Here is an 18,749-nt window from a genome sequence, read left to right on the forward strand (position 1 = left end):
TTAATATCAGCGGAGACTTTATTTGGGCCAAGCTTGAGGATTGCATCCCAGGAGCACAGATTCAAGTTGCCCTGAATATACACTCCGATTAGCAGCAGTTGAAATGGATTTTAAAAGGACAAGAGAGTTCCTGAGTTGTTTACTAAGAATTTACATTAAAATAACAAACTGGCTGGCTGCAGTGGCTCAGGCCTGTAATCCCGGTTCCTCTGGCAGCTGAGGTGGAAGCATTGATTCAGGCCAGTTTGAGACAAGCTTGGACAACACAGCAAGACACCGTCCCTACAAAATAAATAAATAAATAAATATATAAATAAGTTGTCGTAGTGCATGCCTGTGGTCCTAGCTACTCAGGAGGCTGAGGCGGGAGGATCGCTTGACACCAGGAGTTGGACACTGTAGTGAGCTATAATCGTGCCACTACCCTCCAGCCTGGGTGACAGAGCGAGAACTTGTCTCTAAAAAAATAAAAATAGGCCGGGTGTGGTGGCTCACACCTATAATCCCAGCACTTTGGGAGGCTGAGGTGGGCGGATCACCTGAGGTCGGGAGTTCGAGACCAGCCTAACCAACATGGAGAAACCCCTTCTCTACTAAAAATACAAAATTAGCCAGGTGTGGTGGCTCATGCCTGTAATCCTAGCTACTCGGGCGGCTGAGGCAGAAGAATCACTTGAACCCGGGAGGCGGAGGTTTTGGTGAGCCAAGATCTCACCACTGCACTCCAGCCTGGGCAACAAGAGCCAAACTCTGTCTCAAAAAAAAAAAAACCCAAAACAAAAACAAAAACAACTAAATAAAAATAAATTAGTGACACCCCATCTCTACCAAAAAAATAAAATAATTGGGTGGGTGTGGTGGCACGTGCCTATAGTTCGAGCTACTCCAGAGGCTGAGTTGGGAAAATCACTTGAGCCCAGGAGGCCAAGACTGCAGTGAGTTATGATTATGCCACTGTACTCCAGCCTGGGTAATAGAGCAAGACCCTGCCTCAAAAAAAAAAAAAAAAAAAAAAAAAAAAAAAAAAAAGGCTCAATAAAAGGTTATTTGAAAGATAAAAATCAGGCCAGGCATGGTGGCTCATGCCTGTAATCCCAGCACTTTGGGAGGCTGAGGTGGGCGGATCACCTGAGGTCAGGAGTTTGAGACCAGCCTGGCCAACATGGTGAAACCCCATCTCTACTAAAAATACAAAATTAGCCAGGCATGGTGACGCCATGCCTGTAGTCCCAGCTACTTGGGAGGCTGAGACAGGAGAATTACTTGAACCTGGGAGGCAGAGGTTGCAGTGAGTCGAGATCACGCCATTGCACTCCAACCTGGGCAACAGAATGAGTCTCACCACAACCTCCGCTTCCCGGGTTCAAGCGATTCTTGTGCCTCAGCCTCCTGAGTAACTGGGACTACAGGCGCGCGCCACCATGCCCAGCTACTTTTTGTATTTTTTAGTAGAGATGGGGTTTCATTATGTTGGCCAGGCTGGTCTTGAACTCCTGGCCTCGTGATCTGCCCGCCTCAGCCTCACAAAGTGCTGGGATTATACGTGTGAGCCACCGTGCCTGGCCTATTGGGGGAGTTTTCAGTAGGCCCTAAGGGAGTCAAGTCTGGGTTTCTGAGACAAAGAAAAGGTTGGAGGGGTCCTGGTGTTCCTGGCCTAGATCAGGCTTGGGCTGCAGCCATGAAGGTGCTGTGATCAGGGGCAGTGGAGGCTGCTGGCCCCAAAGGGACACACTCTACTGGGCGTGGTTGGGGTTTGGTGACACAGGCATTGAGAAGTGACAGCAGATAGCGCAATGTGTGCATGGGTATAACTTCTGGAGAAGTTCAGGTAACATCTATGCGAAGGCACAGATTCTTGGTGTTAACGAGCATGCATATTGGCCTGCCATGTGATTCTATTTGTATCATCAACTCGCACTCCTGGAGTTGGGAATCATGTCTTTTTACTTAACACAGGTAAGGAGCCCTGCTCGGCGTGGGAAACACAGATAATACTTAACACGTTTTGGGAAGGAGTAAAGAAGTGAAGGCCAGGCGTGGTAGCTCACGCCTGTAATCCCAGCACTTTGGGAGGCAGAGGTGAGCGGATCACCTGAGGTCTGGAGTTCAAGCCCAGCCTGACCAACATGGAGAAACCCCGTCTCTACTAAAAATACAAAATTAGCAGGGCGTGGTGGTGCATGCTTGTAATCCCAGCTACTCAGGAGGCTGAGGCAGGAGAATGGCTTGAACCTGGGAGGTGGAGATTGCAGTGAGCCGAGATTGTGCCATTGTCTGGGCAACAAGAGCAAAACTCCATCTCAAAACAAAACAACACAACACAACAACAAAAAAACAAAGGCTTAGCTCACAGGTATGCACTAGAGAGGTTGAGCTAGTATGCTAGCTGTGTGATTATTCCTTCTGTCTTGCTGCTCTGCCATTTTAAACACATGTCTTTACCTTATGATCCACTGTGGCTGCTTGAGTTCCAGCCATCACATTCATCGTCCAGCCTGCAGGAAGGAGGAAATGAAGAACAGAAGATAAAAGGCCCATGCCAGCTGTCTGTCAAGAAGCTTTTTCTGGAAGCTGCCATATATCCCTTCCACTTACATCTCACTGGACAGAACTTAGTCACATGGTCATACTAGCTGCAAAGGAAGCTGAGAAGTATCAACTTCATTCCAGGGTGCCATGTGTCTAAATTAAAAATTATGAGTTTTTTTAGTCAGGGAGAGAGAGAGAAAGGATATTGGGTGGACAGCAAGCAGTGTGGCCACACAGGGATCACCTCTGAGAAGAGGGACCTTTGAGGTTCCATGCCTCCCAGGAGATGCTCACTTCCCTGCCTTTCCTGTCAGCCATGGAAGGGCATGGTTAATACGAAGCTGGCCTAGATCCACGTGTGGTCCTCTCATCTCCCCAGTGACTTCTCTCCAAGCCTCTGTCCCCATTCCCTGCAACCTTGGTCACCAAAGTCACCCTGATTCCCAATTGTGGGTCCTCCAATCTCTTCCCTTTCAGCATCTACCAGACAATGTTCCCCGCTGGGATGCCCCTGCCCAGATCACTCTAACCTTCAGGGCCCCAAGTCAGTTTCACTGCTGAGGACAACAGCCCTCTTTCCTGGTTCCCTGTCCCTTTCCTGAATTAGTTTCTGCGGGAACTGAGCCACATGGTTCGGCTTCATCAAAGATAGATTTGCCAAATTGACATACAATTCACATATCATAAAATTCAGCCTGTAAAATTGTACAAAGGCTAGGCATGGTGGCTCATGCCTGTAATCCCAGCACTTTGTGGGGGTGAAGGGGGATGCTTACTTGAGTCCAGGAGTTTGAGACCAGTCTGGGCAATATAATGAGACCTTGTCTCTTTTTTTTTTTTTTAAAGTGTACAAGTCGGTTGTTTTCAATATATTCACCGAGTTGCGCAACCATCACCACTAAGGCACAGGCGGATCTTTTTTTTTTTTTTTGAGATGGAGTCTTGCTCTGGCACAATCTAGGCTCACTGCAAGCTCCGCCTCCCGGGTTCACGCCATTCTCCTGCCTCAGCCTCCTGAGTAGCTGGGACTACAGGCGCCCGCCACCACGCCCGGCTAATTTTTTGTATTTTTAGTAGAGACGGGGTTTCACCGTGTTAGCCAGGATGGTCTCGATCTCCTGACCTCGTGATCCGCCTGCCTTGGCCTCCCAAAGGCCTCCCGGCTTTTTTTTTTTTTTTTGAGACAGGGTCTCACTCTGTCACCCAGGCTGGAGTGCAGTGGCACGATCTTGGCTCACCACCAGCCTCTACCTCCTGGTGGTGGTAGAGTGATCTTCCTGCCTCAGTCTCCCTAGTAACTGGGACTACAGGCATGAACCACCATGCTCAGATAATTTTTGATTTTTTTTGGTAGAGACAAAGTCTCTCTGTGTTGCCCGGGCTGGTCTCAAACTCCTCTGCTCAAGTGATCCTCCTGCCTTGGCCTCCCAAAGTGCTGGGATTACAGGCATGAGACACTATGCCCGACCCTAAGACAGATCTTTAATCTCAGTGGCTTCTCACCAAAAGAAGCTGCTTTTCTCCTCTGAGCATTGCAATTCTCATGTCATTATGAGTGGCCCAATCAGGTGTTCAGAGGTTCCACTTGCTCGCCTGTGTCTCCTCACAGTCACGTAGGTATCTTCCCTTCAGTGCCTCTTTGCTGAAAATCATCTCTGCACCAGGCACTGTGCGAGGCTCTGGGGATACAGCAGTGAATATGCCGTGCATGGGCCCTGCAGGCACCAGGTACCAGGTGGGAAGGGTGTTCCAGGGGCGGGAACAGCCACTGCTAAGGTCTGCAGGCCAGGAAGATGAGGGAGGTCTGGGCTGAGCAGTGGTAAGGATGGAGATGGGATATTGCCCACAAGCTGTGACTCACGTGGGTTATCTGGTGGAGAGCTGGGTGTTTCCGGTGTTTGGCTGGGGCAGCTTCCAGCTTTGGACACACTTCTATTTTTGTTTCCTCTTGGGCTCCTTCTACAGGGCTTATTCCCAAACGCTGGAGTGCTGGGTCAAAGGGCTCCGGTGGTTTTATTGGTCTCAGGAAATTCTGAGACCGTGCTGACTTGTACACTTTTAGAGAGTGAATTTTATGACGTGAATTGTATGCCAATTTGGCAAATCTATCTTTGATGAAGCTGACCAGTGTGACCCAGTTCCCACATGGAACAATTCAGGGCAGGGACAGGCAGCCAGGTGTGAGGGCTGTTGCCTCTGAGCCACCTGTGACCTGTGACCTGTGCTGTGTTCTCTGCTGCAGTTGCCAACTACAGTTGAGTTTTACCTTTCGGATTTATTTTTTGCCAGTTTAATGGATGTTTAATGGCACCTCGGAGCTGTCTTTAATGTGTGTGTCTTTAATTACGAGGGCAACTGGCAGCCACGGGGCTTAGCCCTGGGTTTCCACCTTGTTTCCTAATTGGATGCTGGGCTCCAGCCTTGCTGTCCCACCCGACAGCAACAAGGAGTGGAGTGGAGCCGGGTGCAGTGGCTCGCGCCTGTAATCCCAGCACTTTGGGAGGCCGAGGCGGGTGGATCACCTGAGGTCGGGAGTTCGAGACCAGCCTGACCAACATGGAGAAACCCTGTCTCTACTAAAAATACAAAATTAGCCGGTCGTGGTGGCGCTTGCCTGTAATCCCAGCTATGTGGGAGGCTGAGGCAGGAGAATTGCTTGAACCCAGGAGGCAGAGGTTGCAGTGAGCTGAGATCGAGCCACTGCACTCCAGCCTGGGTAAGAGCAAGACTCTGTCTCCAAAAACACAAAACAAAACAAAACAAAACAAAACACAAAGGAATGGAGTGGAGGAGGTGGTGGGGAGCAGGGGGTGGAGGGTGGGGTGGGGTTGTGGGTAGAGTGGGGCTGGGAGACCGCGAGCTCTTAGCGCCAGAGAAGGACTGAGATTTCAGCCTCAGCTGCCCTACTTGCCCCCATTCCCTTCTGAGCTGCACTTTCCTGGCCTCTGAAATAAGAGTTCATTTGTTCAAAAACATAAAAAAAAAAACAACAAAAAACTGCCTTCAGTATCTTGGCTCCACCACTTCCTGGCTGTGTGGCCTTAAGCAAGTGACTTAACCTCTCTGGGCATCAATTTTTTTCATTGTAAAGTGGGGATAAACAATAGATCCTGCATTTTTTTTTTTTTTTTTTTCAGATGGAGTCTCTCTGTCGCCCAGGCTGGAGTGCAGTGGCGCAATCTCGGCTCACTGCAAGCTCCGTCTCCCGGGTTCATGCCGTTCTCCTGCCTCAGCCTCCCGAGTAGCTGGGACTACAGGTGCCCGCCACCGTGCCCGGCTAATTTTTTTTTTTTTTGTATTTTTAGTAGAGACGGGATTTCACTGTGGTCTTGATCTCCTGACCTTGTGATCTGCCCACCTCGGTCTCCCAAAGTGGTGGGATTACAGGTGTGAGCCATCGCGCCCGGCCAGCTCCTGTATTTTACAGCTGAGGAGGGGATTAAGTGATTGAGATGTGGGAAGTGCTTAGAATGGAGCCCAGCAGAGATCAGTGGGCAGCGGACGTCGGTGCTCTCATGTACCCAGTGGGCTCAGCACTGCGCTCTCTGCACTGCAGTCATGGGTGAGCCCATGATGGCTTCCACTTGACAGGGGAGCAGGCAAAGCAAGCACGCGAAGGTGCCGGGTGGCCATGGAGTGGAACCCTGCTGTGGGAGGAGGATGGGGGCTGCTTTACAAGAGAAAGGACTTTTCTTTTCTTTTCTTTTGTTTTTTGAGACACGGTCTCACTTTGTCACCCAGGCTGGAGTGCAGTGGTGTGATCACAGCTCACTGTAGCCTTGAACTCCTGGGCTCAAGTGATCCTTCTGCCTCAGCCTCCCTTGTTGCTGGGATGACAGGTGTGCTCCATCATGTGAGGCTAATTTTTGGATTTTTTTGTAGAGATGAGGTCTTACCATGTTGTCCAAGTTGGTCTTGAACCCCTGGGCTCAAGCAATCCTCTTGCCTCAGCCTCACAAAGTGCTGGGATTACAGGTGTGAGCTACCATGCCAGGTCATGAAAGGACTTTTCTGAGAAAGGGACAGTTGAGAGACCAGTATGGGATAAGGGGAAAGGGTGTGTGTGTGCGTGCGTGTGTGTGTGAGTGTGAATGTGTGTGAGCATGTGTGAATGTGCATGTGTGAGCATGTGTGAATGTGTGTAAGCATGTGTGAATGTGCGTGCGTGTGAGCATGTGTGAATGTGTGTGTGTAGGGAGTTGGGGAGTGTGTGACTCAGACATGTTGAGCTCCAAGTTGAGTGGTCGGCGATGCAAAGGTGCCGAGTGGGGGAGAGCGATTGAGGAACCAGCGTGGCCAGAGTGGAGGAGAGGAGGAAGGATGAGGTCAGGGTGGTGAGGCGGCGCCTCTCCACGGCCTTGAAGGTCATGGTGAGCTGCTGAGTCAACTCAGGGAGAAGCCACTGGAGAGCTTTAAGCCCGGCATGGCCGTGAGCCAGGCAGTTTCTGAATGACTCCTTCAGTGCTGGGTGGATGCCCCCTGGAGGAGGATTCGCGCCTGCGCCCCAGCATGGCTTGGAGGCACAGGGTGAGGCACAGCAAGTGCCCCCCTGGAGCATGGGAGTGCCCGGGGAGAACAGGAAGGGAGAGCCGGCCTGGTGTCAGGTAGTGGGGGCTGGGCTGGGCCTCACTCTACAGTAGCGGGACCCCAGGCCGCGCAGGCTGCACTCTGAGTCACGGGGCATCTGGACGGGCACTGGGCAAATGGCCCTGGGCCCCACCCTTCCTGGCTCTGGCTTCCCACTGCCTCCTGCCACCTGGGTAGCTCTTTGGGACCACTCCCCTGGGCATTACTGCTAACTCCAGCTCCACTATTTCACCCTCAAGTGGTGGGTGGGGAGACGACCCCTTCTCAGACACTTGGGTGGGAAGGAGGGGGACCCTGAAGATCTAGCAACAGAGGGTCAGCTGCCCAGAAGGCTTTGGAGGCTGTTTTTTGTTTTTTGAGCCTGGGGCCCTGAATTATCTACTTAGAGAGCTGGGCCCCAGCCAGGCCGCTGGGGTGCCAGGCGGAGCTCCGGGGCTGCCTGCAGCAGGGAGAAAGCCTCACTCTGACCTGGCTCTGGTTGGCTCAGGGCTCTTGCTGGATCTGGGCCCCCACCTGCCCTGGCCTCCTTGGCTTCCCCTTCCGCCCAAACCCCAGAGCCCTCCTGCTTCTGGCCTTTGAGACTGAACCAGAGCTAGCTAAAAAATTCGAACCCAGGTCGGGAGTGGTGGCTCATGCCTGTAATCCCAGCACTTTGGGAGGCTGAAGCGGGTGGATCACCTGAGAGGTCAGGAGTTCCAGACCAGCCTGGCCAACGTGGTGAAACCCCTGTCTCTACTAAAAATACAAAAATTAGCTGGGTGTAGTGGCGCACGCCTGTAATCCCAGCTACTCCGGAGGCTGAGACAGGAGAATCACTTGAACCTGGGAGGCGGAGGTTGCAGTGAGCCGAGATTGCGCCATTGCACTCCAACCTGGGTGACAAGAGCGAAACTCCGTCTCAAAAACCAAAATAAAACAAAACAAAAAACCCCCCAAAATTAGAGCCTATAAGAGGACTGGGAGATGGAGGCCTTCCCAGCCCCGCCTGCGTGGATGGAGAAGCCGATTCCCCGGGGAGGAGACAGAGGCTGACTGTGCTGTCCCTCTGTCTGTCTGTCTTTCTCAGCTTCTTGCCCACCTCCGGGGTCCCCATGCTGGGCAGCAGTGGACAATGAGCCCCCCCACTTTTTTTTTTTTTTGAGACAGAGTCTTGCTGTGTCGCCCAGGCTAGAGTGCAGTGGCACGATCTTGGCTCACTGCAACTTCCGCCTCCTGGGTTCAAGCAATTCTCCTGCCTCAGCCTCCCGAGTAGCTGGGATTATAGGCATGTACCACCATGCCCAGCTAATTTTCGTTTTTTTCAGTAGAGATGGAGTTTCACCATGTTGGCCAGGCTGGTCTCAAACTCCTGACCTCAAATGATCCACCTGCTTCGGCCTCCCGAATAGCTGGGATTATAGGCATGTACCACCATGCCCGGCTAATTTTTGTATTTTCAGTAGAGACAGGGTTTCACCATGTTGGCCAGGCTGGTCTCAAACTCCTGACCTCAAATAATCCACCCGCTTCAGCCTCCCAAAGTGCTGGGATTACAGGCGTGAGCCATCGCGCCCAGCCAACACTGAGCCCCCTTAAAAGCTGCAAGGAAGAGATATCTGAGAAAGCCAGTCATTATGGCACTGTAGTCATAGCAAAATATGCAAACATTTAAAATATCCATCAGCAGAAGGCTATTTAAATGATGACGGGATAGCCACGTGGTAAAATACTACACAGCTGTTAAAAAGGTCAAGGTTCTGAACAGAAATGAAATGGACTGCAAAATACATTGTGAAGCAAGGAAGGTGTGTGGCTGTGTATGTGGTTGCAGCCACTTGTTACAGGCTCACACATGTAGCCATTTGTATCCTCAGGAAGGACACAAGAAATTGCCTTTGGAAACGGGATGGGGACCCAGTGAAGGGATGGGAGACAATTTATTTTTTTCTCTATACTCTTATGTATTTTTTTTTTTTTCGGAGATGGAGCCTCCCTTTATCCTCCAGGCTGGAGTGCAGGGGAGCAATCTCGGCTCACTGCAACCTCCACCTCCCAGGTTCAAGCGATTCTCATGCCTCAGCTCCCTGCCTGGGATTACAGGCACCTGCCATCACACCTGGCTAATTTTTGTATTTTTTAGTAGAAACGGGGTTTCTCCATGTTGTCCAGGCTGGTCTTGAACTCCTGACCTTAGGTGATCTGCCCACCTCAGTTTCCAAAGTGTTGGGATTACAGGCGTGAGCCACGGTGTCCGGCCTCTGTGTACTCTGGACATTAGTTTTTCTTTTTCTTTTTTTTTTTTTTGAGACAGAGTTTCACTCTTGTTGCCCAGGCTGGAGTGCAATGGCGCCATCTCGGCTCACTGCAAGCTCTGCCTCCTGGGTTCAAGCGATTCTCCTGCCTCAACCTCCCGAGTAGCTGGGATTACAGGCATGCACCACCACGCCTGGCTAATTTTTGTATTTTTAGTAGAGACAGGGTTTCTCCATGTTGGTCAGGCTGGTCTCGAACTCCCGACCTCAGGTGATCTGCCCGCCTTGGCCTCCCAAAGTGCTGGGATTACAGGCGTGAGCCACCACGCCCAGCCGACATTGTTTTTTTCTTGAGACAGGATCTTGCTCTATCGCCCAAGCTGGAGTGCAGTGGTGTGATCACAACTCACTGCAGCCTTGAACTTCCTGGCTCAAGGGATCCTCTCACCTCAGCCTCCCGAGTAGCTGGGACCACAGGCACGCACCACCATGCCCAGTTAATTTTTCAGTGTTTTTGTACAGATGGGGTCTTGCTATATTGTCCAGGCTGGTCTCCAACTACTGGGCTCAAGCGATCCTCCTGCCTCAGCCTCCCAAGATGCTTGGATTACAGGCTCATGCCTGACCTCATTCTTGACACTTTTGATCATGTGCTGTATCTGAAAAAAAATTTTAAGGGAAAAGTCCAAGGTAAAGGGACCACTTCCACCCTTTGAAGAACACCCCTGAACACCTAATTGGGCCTTGGAATCCCCGGATCTCAGTGTCAGCTGATGAGCGAAGCCCCTCTCCAGCCTCCCCTCCTCCCCACAGACTCCCTCTGCCTGACTCAGCTGAGGCGAGTCAGATAACCAGATGGAGGTGCAGCCAGGCTTGTCTGGAGTGACAGATGTGAGAGCAATAGAGACATGGCCCTGCCCCTAAGGCCTGAGGAAGGGTGTGACTCAGATATTGAGCAAGACAGAGGCCCTTAGCCACCAGGAGGTGAGCCCCTGTCACCACACTTGGCTAACCCCACGGGAGCTGCTGGGCGCGCACAGGACAGGTGCTCCTGAGGGATGCCCGTGCGGGGGTGGGTATGCAAATAGGAACAAGCTTTGCAGAGTGGACAGATGCTTGATATTATTATTATTATTTTAATATTATAAAATATTAAAATTCAGGAAGGGTTAGGTCAGGTGTGGCTCATGCCTGTAATCGCAGAACATTGGGAGGCTGAGTCACTTGAGGTCAGGAGTTTCAGACCAGCCTGGGCGATATGGTGAAAACCTCATCTCTACAAAAAATACAAAAATTAGCTGGGCGTGGTGGTGATAGGTGCCTGCAGTCCCTGGGGAGGCTGAGGCATGAGAATTGGTTGAACCCAGAGGTGGAGACTGCAGTGAGCCAAGATCACGCCACTGTACTCCAGCCTGGGCAATAGAGTGAGTGAGACTCCATCTCCTCCCACCCCAAAAAAAAAGTAAAATTAAAAAGTAATAAGATTCAGGAAGGGTTAGTATTTTTAATTCAGTATATATACACATACATACATACATATATACACACACATATACATACATATACATATATACACATATATACATATATACACATATATACATATATACACATATATATACACACACATATATACATATATACCCACACATATATATACATATATATGTATATATATACATATATATGTATATATATACACATATGTATATGTATGTATATATATACTTTTTTTTTTTTTTAAGACGGAGTTTTGCTGTTGTCCCCCAGGCTGGAGTGTAGTGGCCCGATCTCGGCTCACTGCAGTCACCACCTCTGGGTTCAAGCAATTCTCATGCCTCAGCCTCCCCAGTGACTACAGGCATCCATCACCACCACGCCTGGCTAATTTTTGTATTTTTAGTAGAGACAGGGTTTCACCATATTGGCCAGGCTGGTCTCAAACTCCTGACCTCAGGTAATCCACCCACCTCGGCCTCCCAAAGTGCAGGGATTACAGGCGTGAGCTACTGTGCCTGGCCAGGTATAGAATTTTAAAAAAACTTATATTTTAGGTTCAGGGGTACACATGCAGCTTTGTTATATGGTAAACTCATGCCATGGGGGTTTGTTGTACAGATTATTTTGTCACCCAGGTATTAAGCCCAGTATCCAATAGTTATTTTTCCTGCTCCTCTCCCTCCTCCCACCCTCCACCCTCAAGTAGGCCCCAGTGTCTGTTTTTCCCCTCTTTGTGTCCGTGTGTTCTCATCATTTAACTCCCACTTATGAGGGACAACATGCGGTGTTTGGTTTCCTGTTCCTGCATTAGTTTGCTAAGAATAATGGCCTCCAGCTCCATCCATGTCCCACGAAGGACATGATCTCTTTCTCTCTTTTCTTTTTTTTTTTTTGAGATGGAGTTTCCCTCTTGTTGTCCAGGCTGGATTGCAGTGGTGCGATTTCGGCTCACCGCAACCTCCGCCTCCTGGGTTCAAGCGATTCTCCTGCCTCAGCCTCCCGAGTAGCTGGGATGACAGGTGTGAGCCACCATGCCTGGCTAATTTTGTATTTTTAGTAGAGATGGGGTTTCTCCATGTTGGTCAGGCTGGTCTCGAACTCCGGACCTCAGGTGATCCGCCCACCTCAGCCTCCCAAAGTGCTGGGATTATGGGTGTAAGCCACTGTGCCCGGCCTTGATCCTTGATATTATTAATACTAAAGATAATAATCAGGTTGGGTGTGGTGGCTCACACCTGTAATCCCAGCACTTTGGGAGGCTGAGGTGGGCAGATCACCTAAGGTCGGGAGTTTGAGACCAGCCTGGCCAACATGGTGAAACCCCATCTCTACTAAAAAAAATAGAAAAATTAGTCAGGCATGGCAGCGCATGCCTGTAATCCCAGCTCTGTAGGGAGCTGAGGCAGAAGAACCGCTTGAACCCAGGAGATAGAGGCTGCAGTGAGCCGAGATTGCTCCACCACACTCCAGCATGGGTGATAGGGCGAGACTCTGTCTCAAAAATAATAATAATAATAATAATAATCACCCCAGGGACATTTAATGAAGGCTTGTGCTGGCATCAAGGCCTGGAATTCTGGCAACAACGAGAGGATCACTCCCATTTCCAGAGGCATTTCAAAAGGACTGAACAGCTGGCTGTGCTCCTCTGCTACCAATCCTGCGTGGTTTCCTGTGGCCTGGTCAAGCCCAGCTCACCTTGACTATGGGTGCCCCTTGCTCCTTGCACTCTTGCCCCACTGCCTTCTTTCAGTTGGCTCTGCCACTTAAAAGCTGTGTGACCTTAGGCAAATTACTTAACCTCTCTGTTCCCTCCTCTATAAAATGGAGATAATCAATAGTCCTTATTTCACAGACTAGTCCAGAGCCAACACATTAGTAAGTGTAAAGCACTTACAACCATGCCTAGCTCAAGGGAAGCCCGTGTTTGCTATGATGTCATTATTATGCCATATTTCATCAAATCTAAGATGTTGGCCAGACGTAGTGGTGCATGCCTGTAATCCCAGCACTTTGGGAGGTCAAGGCAAGCGGATTGCTTGAGACCAGGAGTTCAAGACCAGCCTGGGCAGCATGGTGAAACCCCATCTTTACAAAAAATACAAAAATTAGTCAGGTGGATGGTGGATGTCTGTGGTCTCAGATACTGAGGAGGCTGAGGTGGGAGGATCCCTTGAGCCAGGGAGGTTGAGGCTACAGTGTGTTGTGATTGCATCACTGCACTCCAGCCTGGGTGACAGAGATCCTGTCTCAAAACAAAAAACAAAAAAAACTAAGATGTCATCAATTATAAAAATGTCACTAAGAAAAGAGAATGCTGCCAGTTAACGATGTCCCAAGGTTCTTTCATCACTAGAATTTTTCTTTTGTATTTCTCGAAAGAGCTCTGTTTCACTTAAATGTAGATTCTCATCATATATAATTCTCATGCACACATAAAAAGGATAATAGAAGCAAAATAAATTGGTTACCATGTTCAGAAAACTCCTTCACATTTAGAGTCCAACTTGTGTGAATCATTTTTGGTCTGAGAGTCGTGATGTCTGTGTCTGCCTGCCACCTCCTTCTCTGAGTCCTTGAGAGTTCTACGGAGAGCAGTACTGCTCCAAACATTCCATAAAACAGCCATGAAACAGCCAGGCGCTCTTAAGCCAGCTTTACAATTGTGCAGATGAAGTGGAGCCGAGTTTTCACTCTGCTCTAGGAGTGTCACTGACAGGCCGGGCGCGGTGGCTCACACCTGTAATCCCAGCACTTTCAGAGGCCGAGGCGGGTGGATTGCCTGAGGTCAGGAGTTCGAGACCAGCCTGGCCAACATGGTGAAACCCTGTCTCTACTAAAAACACAAAAAAGCATCTGGGCGTGGTGGCAGGTGCCTATAATCCCAGCTACTCAGGTGGCTGAGGCAGGAGAATTGCTTGAACCCGGGAGATGGAGGTTGCAGTGACCCGAAATTGCACCACTACACTCCAGCCTAGGCGACAGACAGAGCAAGAGTCCGTCTCACCAAAAAAAAAAAAAAAAAGGGAGTGTCACTGACAAGCCTGGTTCCCTCCCCCTGGGGTTTCCCACCATTTGAGTCCCAGGGCTAAAAAGGGTTCTGCTTGCCTCTAGGATTTCTTCCAAGCTGCTGACAGTCTTCTGAAGGATTTGATGCTGGTGCTTTTCAGGTGTGGGTCCTGATAGTGATGTTGGGACGGCAGCTAGCCAGACAGCAACTGTACCATGTAAACTCACTTCAGAGGTATAGGATGGGGGCTGCGTGAGGCAGCTCATGCCGTCATCTCAGCACTTCAGGAGGCCAAGGCGGGAGGATCACTTGAGCCCAGGAGTTCGAGACCAGCCCAGGCAACACAGCGAGACTCTCTCTGTACAAAAAACAAGCAAAATAATTAGCCAGGTGTGGTGGCACACACCCTAGTCCCAGTTACTCAGAAGGCTGAAGTAGGAGAATTGCTTAAGCCCAGGAGGTTGAAGTTGCAGTGAGTTGTGATCTTGCAACTGCACTCCAGACTAGGTCACGGATTCAGACTCTGTCTCTTAAAAACAAAACAAAACAAAAAGTGAAACGTGAACATTAAGCATCTTGGAATAGATAAAACATGCATAATTTCCAATCTTTTTGCTGACCATGCTTCCAGCTGCCTCAGAGCAGTTGCACATTCTGTTCCTGCTGCCTGGAATACCCTCCCTTCCTTTCCACTTTGCCATGTTAACCCAGCCATCCCTGATCTCATGCGTACTCCAGGATGCCTTCCCTGATCATCCTGCCGAGGTCAAATCCCCTCCCCTTCATAGCACCTAGTACGGCTACAACAGTCTCTAGTGTATAGAGGATGGGGTGGGGTGAGGTCACAGGAGTGATGCTCCCTTCTGTCTGGGGTTCAAGGGAGGCTTCTTGGAGGAGCATCTGAACCAGGCTTCCCAGGGGATGTGGTTTGGGTAACTTTGAGAAACACTGAAGGGAAAAGAAAGAACGCTGTAGTGAGTGAAGCCTGGCATTTGGGAAGATGGGTGTGTGGGTGCCCAGACTCACCACGCAAGGCCCAGAGCCCTTTTGAGGCCCTCGAAGGTCCCAGGCTGGGGTCATCCTCTCCAGTTTCAGTTTGAGAAAACAAGGCCCAGAGAGGTGAAGGGCTGTCCGGTCATTGCCCATGGAGCCAGGGGAGCTGTGGGCCTTCCGCCGCCAACCTCTGGGCTAGCCCTGCAGAGATGTTAGGAGGATGCAGGGAGGTGAGGTGGGGGTTGAGGTAGGACTCAGACTGCCCAGGCCCGCCTGCACCCGGAAGGAGGAAGCTGCACAGGGTGTCTGTGGCTGGCCCCGGGATCCCCCACTCGGGGACTTCCTCTTCCTCTCAGGGCAGGTGCAGCTGCCACAGCGAGACGGGCACCCTGACCCGGGCATGGAGGGGGGCAAGGGGCCCAGGCTCAGAGACTTCCTGAGTGGGAGTCTGGCTACCTGGGTGAGGGGGCAGGTGGCAGCGGGTTGGGGAGGGGAAGTGAGCCCCAGCCAGGGGCTGGTGTTGGCGCTGGCCGGGGGAGGGTGAGGCAGAACCAGGCCGGAGGGGAGGGCTGGGTTCAAATGTGGGGGATGGAGATATGGTGTGGGGGGCTGTGGTGAGGGAAGAGGGGACAGAGGCACTCAGAGGATGGGTGAGAAGGGGTGCTTGGGTTCACTGGGGCAGGTCGGAGGGGCTCAGGGTTCACTCTGCTGGTCGGCTGACCCCTCTGGGCTCCTCATAGGCGCTGGGACTGGCCGGGCTGGTCGGGGAGGCGGAAGACTCGGAGGGGGAAGAAGAGGAAGAGGAGGAAGAGCCGCCCCTTTGGTTGGAGAAGAGATTCCTGCGCCTCAGCGATGGGGCCCTGCTCCTCCGGGTGCTGGGCATCATGTAAGGGGCATCGGGCGGGGGCGGTGGCGGGGAAGGATCTGAGGGGAGGGGAAGCGGGTGGGCGGAGCCTGATGCTCAGTGGGCGGGGCCTGAGGGACGGTGGGCGAGGCCTGTTGATGGGAGGCGGGTCCTCGAGCCCACCTCCGGCCCATAGTGCCCCCAGCTCCCGAGGGGGACCTCGGATGCTCAGAGGCCTTGACGGACCTGCTGCCTGGCGAGTGTGGAACCTGAACCACCTGTGGGGCCGACTGAGGGACTTCTACCAGGTAAGGGGTCTCGAGGGAAAGGCGGAGACGGGAGAGGAAGAGGAGCCCCTTCGGGAAGGCGCCTCATATAGTCTGCCTCTCTGCCTCCAGGAGGAGCTGCAGCTGCTCATCCTGTCGCCACCCCCAGACCTCCAGACATTGGGATTTGACCCTCTCTCAGGTGCTCTCCCCACCCACACCCTCCTGCCTCTGCCCCCGCACTACTCTACCTTCCCCGCCCCAGTTAACCCCTTGTGGCATGTGCCTTGCAGAAGAAGCGGTGGAGCAGCTGGAAGGCGTTCTTCGGCTACTGTTGGGAGCGTCAGTACAGGTGAGCCGGCGGTGGGAAGGAAAGGTTAGGGTCGAGCTTTGGCGGCAGAGGAGGGAGATCCTGCACCAGCTCCCCTTCCTGTCTCCTCTCAGTGTGAGCACCGGGAACTCTTCATCCGCCACATCCAGGGCCTCAGTCTCGAGGTCCAGAGCGAGCTGGCCGCTGCCATCCAGGAGGTACTGAGACGGTTCGGCAGCCCAGACTGGTATGGCACCTGGGACGCCCTTGCCACACCGCGGCTTCCACTGAACTGCTCTTCCTGCGCCCCAGGTGACCCAGCCGGGGGCCGGCATGGTGCTGGCACTGTCTGGGCCAGAGCCTGGGGAGCTGGCACCTGCCGAGCTGGAGATGCTGTCCCGAAGCCTGATGGGGACACTGTCGAAGCTGGCACGGGAGCGTGACCTGGGGGCCCAGGTAGGGGCAGCAGGGGCATCGTGGACTCAGGTTGGGGAACTGGAGGACCATCAGGGAGCCGGTTGTGCAAGGGAGATGGAAGTTTGGGGCCCAGGCATGGGGTTGTGGTCTGAGGTCTTGGGCCATCAGGGATGTCACAACCAGATGGCCCAAGACCCCAGACCACAACCCCATGTCTGGTGTTGTGGTTGGGGGTCGATGTGCAGAGGCATTGGATAAGTTAGTCCTGACCCTTGACCCCTGACCTACAGCGGCTGGCTGAACTGCTGCTGGAGCGAGAACCCCTCTGCTTGAGGCCTGAGGCTCCCTCTAGGGCTCCCGCCGAGGGCCCCTCGCACCATCTGGCCCTGCAGCTGGCCAACGCCAAGGCTCAGCTGCGGCGTCTGCGGCAGGAGCTGTGAGTGTGCGCAGCCTGGGAAGGGGACTGAGTGGAGAGGGGCAGATTAAGCCTTGATGGGACCCTAGCCCTGGTGGCTACGGGAGGGGTCAGGCCTGGGAAGGGCTGGGGGTTGTGGGCCCCCAGACCCTCCCTAGACTCCCCTTCCCTCCAGGGAGGAGAAGGCCGAGCTGCTGCTAGACTCCCAGGCCGAGGTGCAGGGTTTGGAGGCCGAAATAAGAAGGCTCCGCCAGGAGGTGCGCTCACATGCTCCCCGCCACCGCGGCATTCCCTAACCTCCCCGCACCCGATCCCATTGCCTCCCTCCCAACCCGGCTCCTTCCCGTCCCTAATCCCTCTGGCCCGCGGCTGGCTGTTCCCAGCTCCACACCGTCTGGCCCAGGCCCAGGCGCTGTCGGGACAGGCCAAGCGGGCCGAGCTGTACCGCGAGGAGGCAGAGGCGCTGCGGGAGCGGGCCGGCCGCCTGCCCCGCCTGCAGGAGGAGCTGAGGCGCTGCCGCGAGCGGCTGCAGGCGGCTGAGGCCTGCAAGAGTCAGCTGGAGGTGAGGCGGAGACGGAGCCGCGGGGCGGGGCGTGCGCGAGGGGGCGGGCCAGGAGGAGGGGCGAGATTGGGTCCCGAGGGCAGAGAGGCAGGTTCTCTGGAGGGGACAGTCACAGGTGGAGAAATGGGTGAGGACAAATTCAGGGAGGTGGCGTCTGGGAAAGGGCCTCCAGAGGATGGGGCAGGTGGAGGGGAGGGGAGGGCTGTGTAAGTGATGCAGCCTTGGAAGGAAGGCGGTTCCCGGGGGAGGGGCGGGGCATGGACAGAAGGGCGGGGCCTGCACAAAGGGCGGGGCCAGGGGCGAGGAAGAAAGTACCTGAAGAGATCTTGGTGGGAAGAAGATGGAAGGGAGTGGCGGGGCCTAGAGACTGATGGGGTGCAGGGTAGGGGAGGGAGGCAGGGTATGTGACAGGCTGAGGGGAAGGAGTTTGGGACCCTCAGGCGCTGGAGTGCATGGGGGCTGCATGGCTACCGGTTCTCCCTGCTCTCCCACCAGGAGGAGCGGGTGCTCTCAGGAGTGCTGGAGGCCTCCAAGGCGCTGCTGGAAGAGCAGCTGGAGGCTGCCCGAGAGCGCTGCGCCCGGCTGCATGAGACCCAGCGAGAGAACCTGCTGCTGCGGACCCGGCTGGGCGAGGCCCATGCGGTAAGGTAGCCACAGTGATCCCACTTGGGTTGCCCCGTCACCCCATGACCCCATTGATTCCCTAGTGGTCCCTAGTGATTCTTGCAACCTCTGCTCTTGGTGACCTCTAGTGACCCTCCGACCTACACACTCGGCCTGGCCATGGTGTGGAGGGCTTGTCTGACCCTTCCCTCACCCCCAGGAGCTGGACTCTCTGCGGCATCAGGTGGACCAGCTGGCTGAGGAGAATGTGGAGCTGGAGCTGGAGCTTCAGCGGAGCTTGGAGCCACCTCCAGGATCCCCTGGGGAGGGTGAGGGACCCCAGTGGAGGGGCTGGGGTGGGGGCTGCCTATGCTTTCCGGCAGGTGTACTGGGGAGAGCCTCTGACTCCCTCCCTTCTCCCAAGCCTCTGGGGTGTGTATGTGAGGAGCCAGGCAGCAAGGGAGGGGTCCTGACCTCATCTC

At 53.3% G+C, this 18,749-nt stretch overlaps 1 protein-coding gene and 1 long non-coding RNA gene across 4 annotated transcripts in view; one reads left to right on the forward strand and one right to left on the reverse strand.

Moving 5' to 3' along the window:
• On the reverse strand, positions 1-15,226 carry LOC129525243 (uncharacterized). Its single transcript, XR_008669397.2, has 3 exons — positions 14,884-15,226; positions 2,443-2,495; positions 1-282 (listed from the first exon to the last, which is right to left on the reverse strand). It is a non-coding gene; the product is annotated as an uncharacterized lncRNA (long non-coding RNA).
• Positions 15,188-18,749, forward strand: part of CCDC88B (coiled-coil domain containing 88B) — a 17,450-nt gene continuing 13,888 nt past the window's right edge. For 2 of the 3 annotated variants that reach the window (XM_055354391.2, XM_055354392.2), the window contains exons 1-12: positions 15,215-15,310; positions 15,591-15,736; positions 15,891-16,002; positions 16,093-16,162; positions 16,254-16,312; positions 16,405-16,488; positions 16,583-16,726; positions 16,978-17,123; positions 17,278-17,359; positions 17,506-17,664; positions 18,160-18,306; positions 18,488-18,596. In XM_055354391.2, coding sequence (XP_055210366.1) covers positions 15,251-15,310; positions 15,591-15,736; positions 15,891-16,002; positions 16,093-16,162; positions 16,254-16,312; positions 16,405-16,488; positions 16,583-16,726; positions 16,978-17,123; positions 17,278-17,359; positions 17,506-17,664; positions 18,160-18,306; positions 18,488-18,596 — 1,318 coding nt within the window. In that variant the 5' untranslated portion in view covers positions 15,215-15,250. Of the gene's footprint in view, positions 15,311-15,590; positions 15,737-15,890; positions 16,003-16,092; positions 16,163-16,253; positions 16,313-16,404; positions 16,489-16,582; positions 16,727-16,977; positions 17,124-17,277; positions 17,360-17,505; positions 17,665-18,159; positions 18,307-18,487; positions 18,597-18,749 lie in introns of all 3 variants that reach the window. The other variant, XM_031016351.3, reaches the window with a different exon arrangement.

The sequence above is a fragment of the Gorilla gorilla genome, chromosome 9 (genome assembly GCF_029281585.2).
Source record: "Gorilla gorilla gorilla isolate KB3781 chromosome 9, NHGRI_mGorGor1-v2.1_pri, whole genome shotgun sequence".
NCBI classification, from domain to species: Eukaryota; Metazoa; Chordata; class Mammalia; order Primates; family Hominidae; genus Gorilla; species Gorilla gorilla.